Source organism: Dreissena polymorpha, chromosome 1, assembly GCF_020536995.1.
Source record: "Dreissena polymorpha isolate Duluth1 chromosome 1, UMN_Dpol_1.0, whole genome shotgun sequence".
Lineage (NCBI taxonomy): Eukaryota > Metazoa > Mollusca > Bivalvia > Myida > Dreissenidae > Dreissena > Dreissena polymorpha.
The window spans coordinates 75,314,196-75,333,222 of record NC_068355.1 but is presented as its reverse complement, the minus strand read 5'-3'; the positions used below and the strand labels follow the sequence as shown (position 1 = coordinate 75,333,222).

At 33.9% G+C, this 19,027-nt stretch overlaps 1 protein-coding gene and 1 long non-coding RNA gene across 2 annotated transcripts in view; one reads left to right on the top strand and one right to left on the bottom strand.

The window, feature by feature from the left end:
* LOC127835576 (soluble guanylate cyclase gcy-33-like) overlaps positions 1–19,027 on the bottom strand; it is a 74,127-nt gene that overhangs the window by 30,908 nt on the left and 24,192 nt on the right. Inside the window, exons 3-5 of the mRNA XM_052362015.1 lie at positions 15,708–15,863; positions 8,138–8,346; positions 5,851–5,980 (exon numbers count right to left, since the gene is read on the bottom strand). Coding sequence (XP_052217975.1) covers positions 5,851–5,980; positions 8,138–8,346; positions 15,708–15,863 — 495 coding nt within the window. The remainder of the gene's footprint in view (positions 1–5,850; positions 5,981–8,137; positions 8,347–15,707; positions 15,864–19,027) is intronic.
* LOC127835802 (uncharacterized) lies at positions 9,655–12,243 on the top strand. The gene is made up of 3 exons (XR_008028553.1): positions 9,655–9,899; positions 10,216–10,396; positions 10,754–12,243. It is a non-coding gene; the product is annotated as an uncharacterized LOC127835802 (long non-coding RNA).

The window sequence follows — 19,027 nt, the reverse complement described above, 5'->3', positions numbered from 1 at the left end:
GCTTCATTCAAAAAGAGAGATATGATAGTGACAGACGGGAGCAAAAACAGGAAATAACATTTCGATACGTATCGATGTATCATACTTTTTAAAGACTGTACCAATAATACATACTATTTAATGACTGTATCTATAATATTATTGGTTACACAGTTAGTACCATCAGTTACTGACTGAGTAAAGATTATATCTCAAACGACTACTCGATTACTCAGGGTGTATGGAAATTACTCGGGGTTTATGGAAAATACACCATTGGCACGTGACTGCTCTAAGCCAATCGGATTAGGTCATTTTTGTAGGAGGTGAGATATAGAGTATTACAATATTGTTGCTGTGTTGACAAGTGACACTAACTAAGCTTTGAGATAATGTAAACTAAAATCAATAATAAGCAAAATGCACAAAACATTTGACATTATCTTGGCAATTTTAACTGTTTTGATTATAGATATGGGCAAAGACTTACAAATGTTTACCAATTAGATTCCCATTAGTTTGTTTTCTTTTTTTTATGAACAGTGTCTAAGAATTATAGCTGACTTTCCAGAGATTATAGAAACATTCTCCAGGTATGGAAGCTTACTATAGGACTTCCTAGAATATGCATAGCCACAATGATGCCAGCTCAGTCATGCTTTTTTCACAAGGGCATAAGAACAAAACTAATAACCATGAAATAAGTGAAATAACTTTAAACTAAAAAATCTGAGTCTGTCAGGATGCCAAAGATAAGAATCAAAAGAACTCAATTCATCTCCCGATTTTTTTGACATACAAATTTTAAGAAACTGAACAGTGCTACAAAAAAATATGCAAAAATATTTTCTTAATTGAAATGTTAGTGGTTTATTTATGTACAAAGTTGTGCAGATTTGACACAATATTATTATGTTTAAGGATTTAAACCATGTAATAAACTTTGTATATTATTGCCTCATTTTTATATATTTTTGTCATCGATCCTGAACGATCTCCAAATATTTGAAAAAACTATGATAATTTGATTAAATCAAAACAGGTTCTATTATGCAGCACTGAAAACTAAAAACAAAGGTAACACGGTCATATTTATTTCAATTGTATATTTTTTTAAATTAATTATAAATGAGTCGCGCACATGGAAAACAGGGCTGAATGCATGTGAGTACAGTGTCGTCCGTGATTAGCATGTGCGCTTTTATGACATTTTTCGTTTAAATGAAGCTCTTCTTAGCAAAAATCCAATTTAGGCAGACTGCACAGGCTAATCTGGGATGACACTTTACGCACATGCATAATGCCCAGTTTTCTCAGAACATGACTCATATTGTTTGTTATTTTATAGATGACTATGATCTATTAATCATTTTCACATAATTTAAACATACTGGTGCATGGTTGAACTATTCTTTACTGAAACCAGTAGAAACAGCCGGTAGAACAAAACCAAAGAACATACTGACAAAATATTACTTGTTTGCATGCCAATAAATTATTATTTCTAGGGGAATTTTGAGCTACTTTTATAGGATTTCTATTTTTACCAACCTCACATATAGATATGCACATTCTTTTAATGTTCATCTTTCAAATATCTCCTTTTGAATAGTTTTTTATTCAAAATTAAAACGCTTTGATTGAATTATATTGAAAATTTAATTTGGCCAGCATGATACACAATTGACTCACATTACATCAGAAGATTTTTTTCATAAAAGTTCCCTATTACATTATTTGGATGTTGAATTTTTTGAGTCTGGGGGAACAGAAATTTCAAGTTATCAGTCCACAAATGGCGGAAATACCTGATAGTCAAGATGGCGATGTCCGTGTAGGAAAAGGATTTTTCGCTGTTTTATACCAATTACTTTTGTTCAATTATTAAATGCAGCTCAATTCCCAGTCATATCAGTAAGAAAGTGATGAGTGTTTATTTCTTATTAAAATTTGCTGCGAATTATCTAAGTGGCGCTTTAACTAGGTTATCCCGCTAGATATTTCTTAGCGAGTAGTTGAGATATAAAGCGAATTTTCGTACAAAATAAACAGTTGTAACTTTCTTGCTGATATGGCTTGATAAAATGAGCAGCATTACAAAATATAAAACAAGTAATAAAGGGTATTAAACTGGAAAAATTCCTGTCTCGGAATGGACATCAGCATCATGACTATCACATGATTTCCTCCGACTGGGCCCAGGTGGCTACCAAAGTTCACAAGGTAATTTAAATCCCTGTCTAGTATGCTACACATTTCTAATTAAGCTAAGGATGTCTATATCAAAGAAGCTTAGCCTGGTATTTATACAACGCATTTACAGAAACAACAATAAATCAACAAAACATGCATGGAAAAAGATGGGACCACCTATGAAAGTGTTGCAGATTTCCATCCATAATGTATGATTTTATTGTATAAACTTTTTCATTTTGAAAACATTTCAACAAGGTGTACCATTGTGACTGGATAAATAGTTCATGAACATTGCATTCAAATGTTTACAAATGGGTATAGAGTATAAAAATTCTTGTCATTCTGTCTGACATTTTAATGAAGGATTTTGATTACCGCGAATCTTTTTTTTTCTGGTAAAAATGTACAATACTTCAATTTTGTAATTGACATTGATTGGGTCAAAGCAGTACCCATTTCAACAAGATGTGTTTGTGAAACACTATGTCCACCCCCCCCCTATTTATTTGACCTTTGACCTTGAAGGTTGACCTTGACCTTTCACCACTCAAAATGTGCAGCTCCATGAGATACACATGCAGGCCAAATATCAAGTTGCTATCTTCAATATTGCAAAAGTTATGGCCAATGTTAATGTTTGATGCAAACAAACAAACCAACAACGAACAGACAGGGCAAAAACAATATGTCCCCCAGTAAAGAACTGCGGGACATAAAAATGCCAGACGGATTCATTCAGATTAACTACAAGGTTTTAGTTTACAACAAGCAATGTCTGTATTTCATAAGTGAGAAAAATGTTCAGTATAGATTAAGACTTCATTCAAATTGAAATATCATAAACAAATCTTAGGAAAACATTATAACCACTCTATAAGGCCTCATTTATGACTCTATCATGATGAAACTTGGTCTGACTATTTATTTGTACAATATCTAGGCCAAATTCCAATTGTTGGGTCTTTAATCCATGAAATGAGAGAAAGGAACTACATGGACATTTCCTCTGATTGTTCTCTATGCATCTATGCTTATGTGTCACCAATGAATTTTGTTTGCTTTACATTTTACAGCCTGTGCCTTTTTGATTGGGAAAAAAGCGCTATAGACCATGAAACTGGGGGAAAATTAAGCATTATAAATATGATTTAAAAATAAAAGAATACTAATTGTTTATTAGTGCATGTTAAACTGCTTTCTAAAATTTATATTATAAAGTGCTAGCGAAATAAATTACTGTATAATAAACTCAAACAAGGGACAAAATTGTCACAAAACCAGGTTTTCATTGTGAAAAGAAAAACTGATAAAGGGAGAAAACTCAAAATGAACTTTTGAAATGAACAAACAAAATTAACCCCCTTTGTAAGTTTGTTCTTAAAAAAAAATCTATTTTTAGTAGTGGCGACCTTGACATTGGAGATATTGACGTGATTCTTTCGTGTGACACACCGTCCCATGATGGTGAACAAATGTGCCAAATGATTTTAAAATCTCACAATGAATGACATAGTTATGGCCAGGACAAGCTCATTTATGGCCATTTTTGACCTTTGAACTCAAAGTGTGACCTTGACCTTGGAGATATCGACGTAATTATTTCGCGCGACACACCGTCCAATGATGGTGAACAAATGTGCCAAATAATTTTAAAATCTGACAATGAACGACATAGTTATGGCCCGGACAAGCTTGTTCCGCCTGCCCGCCAGCCCGTCCGCATTCGCCAATCTAATAACCAGTTTTTTCCTTCGGAAAACCTGGTTAAAACCAATTATTGAGTTTAATGTAAAAGTTTTGCATATTGTAGGGAAAAATGTTTCTTTTTGCCATTGGTAAATAGCCTTTTTTGCTGTATGAGATTGGGAAGCATCCTGTAAGAGGCTGTAATTTTGGGCAAAAAAATTGGGCAAATACGAACCATGATAATCTGACTGACTTTTCTAGTGTATAAAGTGTACCAACTCTGTGGAATTTCTAGGCACTTAATCTTATTTTATAGAATCTTATGTAAGATACATAAAATGCTCGTAGACAGGGGCGTAGCTGGGCATACGCAAATACGTGTACGCTGTTTGGAAAACAATACAAAATTAAAGTGAACGAAAAATGCAATAAAATGTGATGCCAAACCCGGGTTAGGCATATTTTCTATACGAGAGATGTGTTTTCATATCAAAAACACTTCATAGAAGACGCATGATTTACCATTTTTGCGGTCACGATCCTTTTGGTGGTGGCTTTACATTATATACTATAACATTATTATCGACTGCGCTTTATCGTTCTTTTCTACTATGTACAGAGATGTTTTCGTCAGAAAATCAGACCAGCCAGCATCCAGTGCAGATAAAATACAATTGTTGACTTCTGACTGAAGCAATGTACATTTGTATAAGTTCCCCCCTGTTAGGTAGGTTAAACCTTAGCGTCCTCTGTGCATGCAAATTCATGAAATTAAAAATCTTTTCCAAATTATCATAATTTTGTAAAATACTGAGGTATGACAGTTTCAAATATAATTGCTATGTTCCGGCAAAGGTTAAAACTATCAGAAACGCTTTACTATAACTTGCATTATCAGAAATTTACGGACATTCAGAGATAGATCTATGTTTGTCAAATAAATTATTTATGAATGTAAATACACTGTTACTCCAATATAACGCGGATGACAGGGTCCAAGCCAAGGATAAAGCAATCAAGCTGTGATCGCCAGCTTCTTTGAATTTTCTCAAAATACATGGAAGTTGCATAACATGGATTTGAATCAGAAATGGAAGGTTGGAGAAAAAACGGGATCCAAGCACCCCCCGCGTTATATTGGACACAGCATTATAACGGACCGCACTATATTGGAGTTACAGTGTAATAATAATAATACACATGCGTTAAAACAGTCAATGATTATATACAAAGTAAGTATATGTAAATCAGCGATTAACAAACATGAATCAATTTAATGTTCGGGTTTATGTTTTGACGATACAGTGATATGGTGTAATAAACTAAACCGTGGGACAAATTTGAAAAATACTGCGATGCCATTAGTCAAAATATAAATCCGAAAATTAAGTGTTTTTCCCAATCAGGCGGCACAGATTATGCAAACGCGTTTGTTATAGTTTTATGCAATATGTCGTATGCATATGTCCTATGTATATAGACCCTTTCAGTTATTGCCGCTTTCTCCCTTTTGTGACGTCATGCGATGATTATCGAGTGTATCGATTGTAAACGAGAACAGAGATCTTGTTTGAAAATGTTTTTTCAACGATGTAAATGGACTGAACATATGCACGAAAAGATTTGTACTTACCTATTTGTTATTAATGTATTATTTTCTTATGAAATTTTGACATTCGGTTTATAATGCTGCTAAAGCAGCGGTATTGTTTGTCAGAGAAAGTGATCAGAAGACTACATACTGAAAATCCCAAAAAACCTTAAAAACAATAATTACAATTTGTATACATTTTTTGCAGTTCCATGTATAACAAACATTTCATGCGGTGGATAATCAACACACAACTGAAAAAAAAAGTAAAAAATAAAACTCTGGTTTGAATGAAATTATCTCTAAATGTAAATGTTCAACCTTAATTTTCAAAATCAGAATATACGCTGAATATCTTATTATATAAAAGGTATTTCTTGTTTCTATATCACATGCACCTCTTCAATGGAGTGTTCCAGCTTGGAGGCGTGTAGACAGCCTCGGACCACCATGTCGCGGCTGTTGTCAAACATGTTGAGGTCATTGATGAAGAGACCGCCCTTCTGTAGATCCTGAAGATTGCTCATCCTACACAGGAGAGAAAACTAGCATCCAGCAAAGGAACTGAATTTTGAAGGCCTTTGCAATCAGTTTGGATCCAGATGAGACGCCACAGAACGTGGCGTCTCATCAGGATCCAAACTCTTTGCTATTATAATAGTATTCTTTGAAAAAAATCAAAAAGTAACTGCTAATTTTAGAAATTCAGCAGACGACATTTTAGCAGATGACAAATTTCCCAACATGCAAAGGGTGATCATTACAATGACATTTGATTGACAGTTTGTTGAGCCATAAAGAAGAAAGTATGAAATTAATTGTTAGACAAAGTCTGAGACCATACATACACAAGAATCATTGACACACCAACAAAAACGAATACAATCTAAGAAAGATTACGTTTATGAACCCATTAACGAATCCAAAATTTCTGCTGGTAATTTGCTCATGTGCTTCGACAGCAAGATACATCCACATGTGCATGATGATTTCTGTAAATTGTACAATTTGGAACATTTAAATACAAACGAAACATTCATTTAAGGCTAGTAAATACAGCTGTCATAATTGGATATATAACTAGAGGGCCACAAGCCCAAAGGCCCAAAGAAACTAAACAGTTCTAAGGCAGGTATAGCATTCACCAGGAAATTAAAGCAATAACTAGCTGCCATGTTTTTAAACAACCAACAGAATTTTCAAACTCATCAACCATATATACATAATGCTATGAGGAAGTGGAATGAAATATAAAACATTTAAGGAGAAAGTACCGATATAGCTAGTTGTGCCGGAAAGCTGGCTTATGTAAAACCCCATACTTTTTAATTTTTGTTTTGTCAATATAAAACATGATTTTTCATAAGTGCATCATTATAGCAAATAAAAGAGAAAAGCTGCAACTATTACATTATATAAAAAATTAATACATAAGTGTACATCATGCTATATGAACACATAAAAACATATGAACATAATTATGAACATGTTTATTATAAAATAAAAGAAAACAGCCCCTGAGTTAGCAATCAGGCTTAAATTGAAGGACATCATCGCAGCACACAATTGATTTGGAGAGTTGAGAGTGGGACTTATATATTCTATATGAGATATGATAGCTTCACGCTCACCATTTTATCAGCATCGTCTTGAAACAACACTGCTACCTCCTTTTAATTTTCAATTTGGCAAATGCAAAACTAGTATGTATTCATACCAGCCTACATGGGGGAATTTTACAAAATTATATGAGCTGTTGATAAAATTCAATAAATGTCAAAACCTGGGAAATTCAGCTTTACTCAACAAGTCATCAATCCTTATCATTTATACTTCACTTTCTTTCCTGTATTTATACCCTAGAATCAAATTACAAGACATCTGTCTACTTTATATCTTCCCCGCATTGATACATTCAGACCAGTTGAGATATGTACAAATCAAGCAGCATGATATTTTGAAATCATTAGACAAGTGTTGATGCACTAAAGCACGATTAAAACTAATTGCGAAAATGTCTTGGGACAAAGTTATAAATGGTTAATAACATTCAAATGCACTGTACTTATCTCAATATTTACATGTATGAATTTGATGTCATAAAAATGAATATTTTTTAGCTTCCTGCAAGTTCACACATGTCATATTGACACACTCCTCGGTGACTCTAGGTCTGGATAGCTATTGACCAAAAAAAGCACTATGACAATTTAAACCACTAACAACATCTCAAGAAATCTTAAAGAATGCATTGCGGGCAGCACGATTCACCCAAATACACCCGAACACACCCCCAAAACACCCAAATACTCATAATTTTGACTCATTATGGCATGTTTGTCCATATTTTTTATTAAGATAGGGTTAGGGTTAAGGGTAAGGGTCAAAATTATAAGTAATTGGGTATTTTGAGTGTATTTGGGTGTATATGGGTGTATTTTGGGTGTATTTGGGGGTATACTTGGGGGTGTATATGGGGGTGTATTTGGGTAAATCGTGCCACCCATGCAACACTTAATTGTTCATGCTTATTCTATATTAAAAAAGAGGGAATATCTCAATAATAATTCATGGATACAAAATATTTGGGCGCATACTCAAAGACAAATGTTTAAAGAGCAAAGCATACAAGAGGGAAACATGAGTTAAAACCATTATTCAGTATGTGTGGTGTATAAAACTTACATTGGGTTTCCCAGAAAGGCGATCATGTCCCACTCCTTGATGTACTTCATCTGACCACGCAGCAATGTCAGCTGACTGTGACTCCCTTTCTGGGCCGGCCCAGATGCCCCACTGTCCCAGGTGCAGTTTTTGTAAAGATCAATGTCTGTGACATCATTCCTGTTGAAAATGTACTCCAGCTCAAACACTACCCGTTGAAATTGTAATAACTGGAAGAGCAAGAAATACACATTTCAAACAGTTTTGAAAAAATAATGATGCAATCAAAGCCTGTTTGGGCCTCTATGGAATAATCACATTCTAGAAAAATGTTAAGCAAAAAACAATCATGACAATTTTTGTAATATCATGTTTGACATGATTCATCATGACCCTTCTCGAAATAAAATACGCTTTTTAACAAAATACACTTTAAGAAGTGCATTTTTTCTGCGCTTTCTCCCAAAAAGTGTATTTTTTCTGCGTCTTTCGTTTTAAAAGTACACTTAAGTGCATTAAAGTGTATTTTTCGAAATTAGAGCGCGTTTTTTCATAATCTTTTGAATTGCCAAGTGTATTTTTTCTGTACTTTTATATGATTGAGTGCGTCTTTTCAATGGAAGTGTATTTTTAACTATATCTTTTCCAAGACAGTGTGTCTTTTCAATTTAAGCGTATTTAAGTGTATTAATAAGTGTATCTTTTCTGGGTCTGAACATATTTTATACTTTTCATACATTATATATTAGTAGTAAAAATTTTGTAGTATTTACAAAAAAAACACAAATACAAGTGTTATGTATGACATTATCAAATGTTTATTGATTATTTGAAAACATCAAGAAAATAATACTATTCATAATAAATTTTTTAACAACAATGCTTAACAGCTTTAAAAAGCACAAGTTCAACTAAATCAGGCTGTGGGTCACTTATTAAAAATATTGAACGTGTCAAAAATATTATGTGGGCTTCTGGCAAGCCCACATAATATTTTTGACACTTTCAATATTTTTAATATTTAAATTATATTTTCTCAAATTTCTTATACTGATATTTAACCCAAATAAAATTAATATCTACCACATTGTCTACTAAACACATTTTTTAAAGGCAATTAAAATAATATTTATAATAGAATTATAATTTTCTAACACCTTTCAGTATGTCAAATTGAAATATTCACAAATAAATATAATATGCTAAGGGTTATGTGCATGTATTGTAATTTGTGATTTCATAAACAATAAACAGATTGTCATTTCTCAGTAATGATATTCAATTTAAGGTCACAAAGAGAAGAATTGTTATCAGTGATGTGTATTATTCCATAAATATTTTGGTGTTGAAATTTGCCTTTATCAGTAGATATAACTCAAGCTGACACAACAGATAAAAGATCAGCTCTCCCCCAATTAAATCAAATATGCATCATAAACACTAATCTCTTATCAGTGATGCAGCACTGCCTAACAAAGGGGTGCATATCATCTGCATACTTTTGATTGGTTGATAGTTTTTGTTTTGAAAACAAGCCACTTTTGATTGGTTTAGGGCACAGGAAGTAAATTTGTTTAAACAAGCAGGTGTCAGCAACTGATAATGAGCTACATTTTTAGACATGATTTAGCAAATTAAGATTTTAAATTGTACTTGTAGTGTCAAATGTCTTGAAATACTGTCAGCATGAAGTATTGTGTGATGAAAACAAAGTGTATTTACTACAATGTAGTAAATCAAAGGAGGTCCAAAGTGGCTGGATACTGAAGAACAGTTGTAACAGGTTTGTATTTTTATTTCTGCATCCCTTTTTTAATTAAGTTCATTGAATTAATTATGATCATTATCATGTTTATGTATTGTCTCTGGTATAAGGATAAGTAAATGCATTGTAATTTTAAGGAAAACTAACACCAATTGAAACAAAAATAGATAAATATACAAATTAAAAAGTGTTAATGTTGTGTACAGTGAATTATTATGGCTGTGTTTTATGGTTATTGTCATCTTAAACTTTATTTATAGCTAAGTCTGGTCATTACTGAATGGACTTCTTTCCCTCATATTTCAATGAGAACTTTTATATTTTGATTTTAAAGGTAAAACTCTTGCCCCAAGGAAAGAATGTGCATTATCACCTGCTAAAAAAGGAAGAAACAGGGGGATACTGACTGATGTATGGACTTTAACACCAGGTTTTTACCCTTCAAGAGTTGGCCAACTAGAGTGAAGCAGGAGAGTGGGCTGTGCTTGACTAAGAAAAGCTGGATTTGTTGAGAGGTAAAACTATACAGGTTATTGCATTTAAAATGCATCACACTTCCAGCCAGTCCAGACAGCCAAATGAGACCACGCATCTTAGTTCATTTTCAAACTGTATTGTCTACAAAACGCTATTTCTTTGATGATAAGAGTTTAGTCACATGTGATCACAGGATTAAAAAATTGCAAAAATAAACAAACAAAAACAACAAGCAAACAAACTTGCATTGATTTAAATTTCTAATTATAATCGCAACAAGATTACCATTACAGCAATATTTCATAGTTAAGTGAAACAAAAACCTTACAATTTAACAAGTATGAAGAATGCCTCGCCCTTTTGATAGTGTGTGATATCATGTTTATCTTTTGCAGATCAATACGCATTCAAGATCCTTAAGAAGAGAAGGACACAAGCAACATCAGTGGTAGATGTCACTCCAGCCCCTGCTTTTCCGGTCTCGCCTGCTGCTTTCCAGGTCCCTCCAGCTGCCAAGATCAGGTCTAGGCACTGGCTGCCATCCAGGTCCCCCTGGCAGTTGCGGTCGTGTTCTCAAATGGCTGCTGTACTGGACTACTGGTCCCACCACCATATTCGGTCAAGGTCTCTCCAAATGCTGAAGTCCAGGTTCCTCCGGCCACTGCGGTTCAGGTACCCCCAACAGCTGTGACCTAGTTCTCTGCAGCAGCTGCGATCTAAATATATTGACCCACTGCGGAACACTGCGGTTAATCGTTTTTTCCATACAATCTTCCACAAATGCCTCATTTTATAATGAAGTGTACAATTCTTATGTTCATATTTGTTTGTGTTATAAAGATGATTTTCCTGCACATTGTGTTTTTTTCCCTTAAAACTGCATGGGGCTATTACTTTTTTTACTGAAACATATCAGCACAAAATTGTAAAAGACTTTAACATACTTTAATACAAAAAAGTGTTTAAACCCACAGGAAACCACCTTGCCAAAAACCCACAAAAACTTACTGAGCAGGTTATTGTTTGCCAAAACCTAGCGAGTGTGCGTTTCATTGTCCATATGCTTATAAATTTAATAATTAGAATGAATTATCTTTAATGTATTTTTTTTAGATATATAAACTCAAGAAACTTACATAATTTTTGCGCCACATTACAAGTTTATTTGAATTTGTGTCACTCCTAAGATTTTCCCACGGCCTCCAAATGTCTCTCTTACCCTCTGAAAGTGTTTGTGTTTAGAAATTATTTATAACGTTATTTTTAATAAATAAATCTATTTCAGACTATAAAATACTGTTCTAGCTGTTGATATGTCCCCTTTATAGTTAAAACTGAGATAACTTGTGAGTAAATAGTTGTAAATGGTTGTATATATTTCCAAGTTTGGAAAGTTATGTAGATCTCAAATGTGCTTTCATGTCCATAGTGCTTATATATTTAATAATAAGAACGAATTATCTTTGATGTCATTTTAGGTTTTTTCATATAAACTCGAAAAACTTACATAATTTGTGCGCCACATTACAAGTTTGGCAAGAAAAAATCTTTAACAATATTAAAAACCATGTGAGGATTGAGAAAGATTTAAAAAAAACTATTTTGCTATTTGACAATTTGGTAAGCCTACATGTATGTCTTTGTCTTTCAACATATTTTATTTGCCATTGTTATTTATTGTGATATTGTTTGAAAAAATTGTATATTGACATGTTTTTTTTCAATGCATTCTTTGTATGGAACAATGTAAACCAAAAAGTATAGGGACAGGGGGAAGCAGTTGCAGAGGAAAGCGGAAAAGCTTTTAAGCACCCATAGAATGGCCTTAACTACTTGTTTATTTTAAAATGATTTATGTGAATAAATGTGTTTATTTCAAAGTTTATTTGCTGTTGTTTTCTCAGATCATATTTAAACCGGCCACTTTTCATATCCAAATGAATGTTTTTTTAATAGACATTTTCAAAGATACACTTAAGTGCACTTTATACACTAAAAATACACTTGAGCGTTTTTTTTTCTTCAAAAAATACACTAGAGCGTATTTAAAAAAAAATACACTTGAGCGTATTTTTTTCCCCAAATTTTTCAAAAAATACACTAGAGCGTATTTTTTTCAAAAAATACACAAGAGCGTATTTAAGTGTATTTTTTCATGTTTTCCTAAGTAAATTAAAACGCTTAAAATACGCTTCAAGTGTACTTTTTGGGGAACAAAAAAAAACGGTAAGCAAATTAATACACTTAAATACACTTAAGCGTATCAATTCACTTAAAAACACTAAAGTACACTTTAAAATACACACAAAAGTGCATTTATACACTCAAAAAGTGTATTATTTGAACAGAAAAATGCACTTGTTTAGTTAAATGCGCTTTAAAGCGCATGTTATTGGCACCATATTTTTTTCAGCAAAAAATACGGTGCCAATAACATGCGCTTTAATGCGCATTAAAAGCGCATTTAATGCGCATTAAATGCGCATTTAGTGCACTTTTTCGAGAAGGGGATCATCATGATTATGCCCACGTAATTTCCCATATCAGCACATCCTGACAAGTGATTTTTGTGTAGGGCCCAGCTGAATATTCTCGCTGGTCATCCAGGACAGCACAAAGAAAAAAAAATGACATTTTTAAACATTGATCTCAAAATCTCAAACAAAAATATGAAACAATATTGTTTAATTCTGGTTATTGAATCATAAACACAAATAAAAAGTGACATATTAAATAAAAGAAAAATATGCAGCTTATGTAATAAACCCTACTTTCGAATAGGGCAATTACAAAGCACATGGGAATGAATGGAAAATCCCTGAAACTTGTCCTACATGGCATCTGCCTTAAAGTGCAATTTTTTCATGCCCTAGTAGATTTACTTTGTCAATTCCTGTATCACACAAAACTAGAAAGGACTCCATTGGAAAAAAATACTTCTGCAACATAGCACTAAACACGAAAATGAGTTTTGTTTGCCAGACATTGTGTGAGGAGAACATAGAAACTATCACAATAAATACAGAAATTGGTCAACATATCATTCAATATACTATCATGCATAATCTAGATATAATCTGCACACATACATCAACTTTTAAATAACAAGTGACAGGATTGTTGCACAAGACACATTGTATTGATATTGTAAAGTTATGAATATTATTGATGAATATTACAACTATATAAAAATTTTAATATATAAATTGGTAATTATTAATAAATCGTTCATTGAAAAATATTAATAATAGAATACTTGAATTTTGGAAAATATTAATATATGTCTAATTATTTAAAAAAAAATAAAAATAAAACAAGGGATGTTTGTAAAACATGCATGCCCCCCATATGGGCTGTCAGTTGTAGTGACAGCCATTGTGTGAATACGTTTTTTGTCACTGTGATCTTGACCTTTGACCTTGTGACCTGAAAATCAATAGGGGTCATCGGCCAGTCATGATCAATGTACCTATGAAGTTTCATGATCCTAGGTGTAAGCTTTCTTGAGTTATCATCCAGAAACCATTTTACTGTGTCAAGTCACCATGACCTTGACCTTTGACCTAGTGACCTGAAAATCAATAGGGGTCATCTGCGAGTCATGACCAATGTACCTATGAAGTTTCATGATCCTAGGCGTAAGCTTTCTTGAGTTATCATCCGGTAACCATTTCACTGTGTTGAGTCACCGTGACCTTGACCTTTGACCTAGTGACCTCAAAATCAATAGGGGTCATCTGCGAGTCATCATCAATGTACCTATGAAGTTTCATGATCCTAGGTTAAGTGTTATTGAGTTATAATCCGGAAACCATTTTACTGGTTCTAGTCACCGTGACCTTGACCTTTGACCTAGTTACCTGAAAATCAATAGGGGTCATCTGGGAGTCATGATCAATGTACCTATGAAGTTTCATGATCCTAGGTGTAAGCGTTCTTGAGTTATCATTCGGAAACCATTTTACTGGTTCTAGTCACCGTGACCTTGACCTTTGACCAAGTGACCTGAAAATCAAAAGGGGTCATCTGCGAGTCATGATCAATGTACCTATGAAGTTTCATCATCCTAGGCATAAGTGTTCTTGAGTTATCATCCAGAAACCATTCGGTGGACGGACCGACCGACCGACATGAGCAAAACAATATACCCCCTCTTCTTCGAAGGGGGGCATAATAATAGAAATGTGCTTTAAATATTTTGCAAAAAAAGGCATTTCTTTACATCTATTTAAAGGTCAGGCAGTGTCAAAACAGATAAAATATGTGATAGTGGTTAGAATAATTGCAGTAGTATAATTAGAATCAAGTCCAACAATCTATAACGTCTGTCTAACTGGCCAAAAGTGCTAATTATAAGTGCAATTTAGATGACTCAAGCATTATAATCTAGGTCAGCCATCTATAACATCGGACAAATGTAAATAATGTTTTCTACACGTTTCCTGCATGATTGAATCAGTACATTTAGCGATTCAGCCAATCAACAATTAGCAGGTATGGAGATGAACACCAATGACCAATCAGAAGTGCACATGTAACAATCAAAGGTTTTGTTCTATATATTGTTAGTATAGAGAAGTCTTCAGCCGGATAGAAAGCATACAACTTGTTGTTGTAGAAAGCATAAAACTTGTTGTTGTAGCGGGGTGGCCATTGGCAATTATGCCGAATTCAACTTATAGTTCAGAATATTGTTCGAACATGATATATTAGAAATAAATCAACAGAAATAAATCCTTATGAAAACAGACATGGACTTTGTCTATGTTTATGTTATATTGTGTATCAAAGACTACACCACAATATTATGATCATCTGTACCCATTAATTTCAAAATTCTATCATGCAAGTTTTAGGCTGGAAATAATATTTTATACCTAAATTTGGAAAATGCTAAAACTTAACATGTCCACTGTATTCTTGATTTCAATATCCTTTCTTGCATGATGATTTTATTAGTAAGTCATGATTTTATTTTGTAAATATCAGAAAAGTGTTTTGACAGTGATCTTAAACTTTGAGCTAGCAATAATGGATTGAATGCTAAAACTTAACATGTCCACTGTATTCTTGATTTCAATATCCTTTCTTGCATGATGATTTTATTAGTAAGTCATGATTTTATTTTGTAAATATCAGAAAAGTGTTTTGACAGTGATCTTAAACTTTGAGCTAGCAATAATGGATTTGAATGCAAACACATTCTCATGAACAGATGAACATACAATTCAAAATCCGATCATACAAGACAAATGTAAGGAGCCAGAAATGAAATTTCATATACGTATATCAAATGGGTGGGCATAAAATAACACATTAATATGTGCAAGGTACTGTAGTGTGACTTACCTTGGACCAAAGACATGGAATGAGAGGTCTACGTATATGGAATTTCTCATGCAGATAGGAGTTCTCCATATTGTCTCCCTTCAGGAGAGCTGCAAGGCTCTTTCCCACCTGCTTTATCACAAGGCCACTGTTGAAGACTATACAGAATGGAAAGACCTGCAATCAAACAATTGCCACAAACCATAAAAATAAAATAAAAAAATCCTTTAAAACAAGACATGTGTTTGTCAAAAACACAATGCCCCCTGTTGCGCCACTTTGAAATTAAATTTCAATAGATCATTTGGCAGGTTTAGAAATTATCTCCCTTTTTAAGCTTATTACTTCCCTTGGATTGTATTTTTTACTTTTGACCTTGAAGAATGACCTTGACTTTTCACCACTCAAAATGTGCAGCTTCATGAGATACACATGCATGCCAAACATCAAGTTGCTATCTTCAATATTGCAAAAGTTATGGCCAATGTTAAAGTTTTCGGATGGACGGACAGATTGACGGACAGTTCAACTGCTATATGCCACCCTACCGGGGTCATAAAAATATATTGGGCTTGTATCCAGACTTTAAATAAAGTTAGACAAGAAACCGTCGGAGAAGGGTGATGCTCCCCAAAGGTTTTTTTGTCACAATATTGCACTATATATTCAGATAAAAAGAAACGTCTTGAGGGCACAGTAGTTGGGGGGACAATAATATTTTTATAGAAAATTTCAAAGGGCCATAACTCTGTGAAAAATCATCCGACCAAAACCCGCTGACAATATGCACATCTCCTCTTGGTAGTGAAGCTTCCCATTTTTTCCAATAAAAGCGGCGTGTACAGTCTATCTGTCAAAAAACAATGGCAGCGCCCAGAGAGCGTCCTAAATAACTGCAAAGCGTGTAAAAACACGCTTTTAACATATTGTACGCAAAGTGAGCCGAAGCTGAATGTTAAGAAAGACATTATAGAAAAGATCTGATACAATGTTGTATGTTCAGTTGCCGACACAGTCGGAAAAGCTATAAAAAAAAAAATGCGACATGACGGGTCCAAACGTAAACAAAAAAAACATTGAATGAGTGGAAGGGACAATTCCCGTGGCTAATCGTTGACAATGTTGAAGGGGAGACCCGTTTTAATTGTGAAATATGTAAAAAATCATCGAAGGCATGCAATCTAAGCACAGTTTGGGCATATGAAGGTATTTGAAAAATAAAATTGTATAATACTGAATAGACACTGTTGAACTCGTATGAATAAAATTGCTCGTATGTTTATTTTGATTTTTTGCATGAAAATAACCATTATGATTTATTTTTGGGTCATTTAGAAAAGTTAAGAATTATTTTCCAAAACTTAGTAGTAACGTTAAGAATACAATTTCAGAGTTAAGAATTCTTTTTGAAAAACTGGTAGTAACGTTAAGATTTTCACAAAACCTTATCTGGAGCTCTGAGCCCGGACAAAAATTGTGCACGGACGGACAAACAGACACACACACAGACAGACGAAGCGGCGACTATATGCTGAAAGGTCCAAAGTCGCTCACCTGAGATACAAAGGAACTGACCTGCTCAGTGCAGCCCCAAGATACCATTAGAACAAATATTCTGAAAAAGTTTAATGAAGAGTGAGTGATAAATGTAACTTTTAGAGTGCTAACAAGGTTTTACTATAGCCAAATTAGGAACCATTTTTGAATTGATCAAAGATATCATTAAAACAAATGTTCTGAACAAGTGTAATGAAGATTGGACAATAAATATGACAATCAGAGTGTTAACAAGTTTTTACTATAGCCATATGAGGAAAAATGCCCCATCCCCGGGCTGCTATGTTTACTTATCCAACAGAAACCATTTTCAAACTTGTCCAAGATATCATTATGACAAATCTTCTGACCAACTTTCATTAAGATCAGACAATCAATATGGCCTCTTAAAGAGTTACGAAAATTTTACAATAGTAATTTGATAATGGCCAGATAAGGAAAATGACCCGCCCTCTTGGGGCCATGTTTTTCAAGCAACTGCAACCATTTTCGAACTCAATCAAGATATCATTTGAACAAATGTTTTGACCAAGTTTCATTAAGATTGGACGATACATGTGACTTTTATAGTGTTTACAAGTTTTTACCATAGCAATATAAGAAAAACTGCCCTTCGGCAATGCTTTTCAACCAACCAAAACCATTTTTGAATTCTTTCAAGATATGATTGCAACAAATCTTCTGACCAAGTTTCATAAAGATTGGACAATTAATGTGGCCTCTAGAGTTTTAACAAGCTTTAACCATAGCCATACAAGGCATACATATAGTCATATAAGGAAAATATATGGTCCCCTGGTGGCCATGTTTTTTAAACATACCAGACCCGTTTTCAAACTTGTCCAAGATGTCATTGAAACATATGTGCTGACCAAGTTTCATGAAGATCCGACCATAAGTTTGGCCTCTAGGGTGTAAAAAAGGTTTGACTATAGCCTTATAAGTAAAAAAGGGCTGCACAATGGTGGCCATGTTTTTCAACAAACCGGAACCATTTCAAACTCGTCAAAGGTATCATCAGGACAAATCTTCTAACATAGTTTCACAAAGATGGGACAAAAAATGTGGCCTCTAGAGTGTTAACAAGGTTTCACTATAGTCATATATAGCCATATAAGGAAAAATGCCCCGCCCCTTGGTGGCCATGTTTTTTAAGCAACTGGAACCCTTTTCAAACTCATCCAAGATATCATTGGGACAAATCTTTTTACCAAGCTTCATTAGGTTCAGATAATTAATGTGACCTCTAGAGCATTAACAAGGTTTTACTATAACCATATAAGGAAAAATGCACCGCCCCCTGGCGGCCATGTTTTTCAAGCAACTGTAACCATTTTCAAACTCATCCCATATAACATTGAGACGAATCTTTAGGCCAAATTTCATGACGATTGGAAAATCAATGTTGCCTCTAGAGTGTCAACAAGGCAAATGTTGACGTCGAACAACATGGACAAAAGGTGGTCACAAAAGCTCACCATGAGCACATTGTGCTCAGGTGAGCTAAAATGGCCTTGCCCCCTGATGGCCATGTTTTTCAAGCATCCGAGACCATTTTTGAACTCATCCAAGATATCATTAAGAGAAATTCTCTGACCAAAATTCATTTAGATCAGACAATAAATGTGGCCTCTAGAGTGTTAACAAGGCAAATGTAGACTTCACACGGCGCACAAAAGGCGATCACAAAAGCTCACCATTAGCAAATTGTGTTCAGGTGTGCTAAATACCAAGGTTTAAGTATTGTAATGTTCTTTTTTTACTTGAAAGTCACATATCCACAG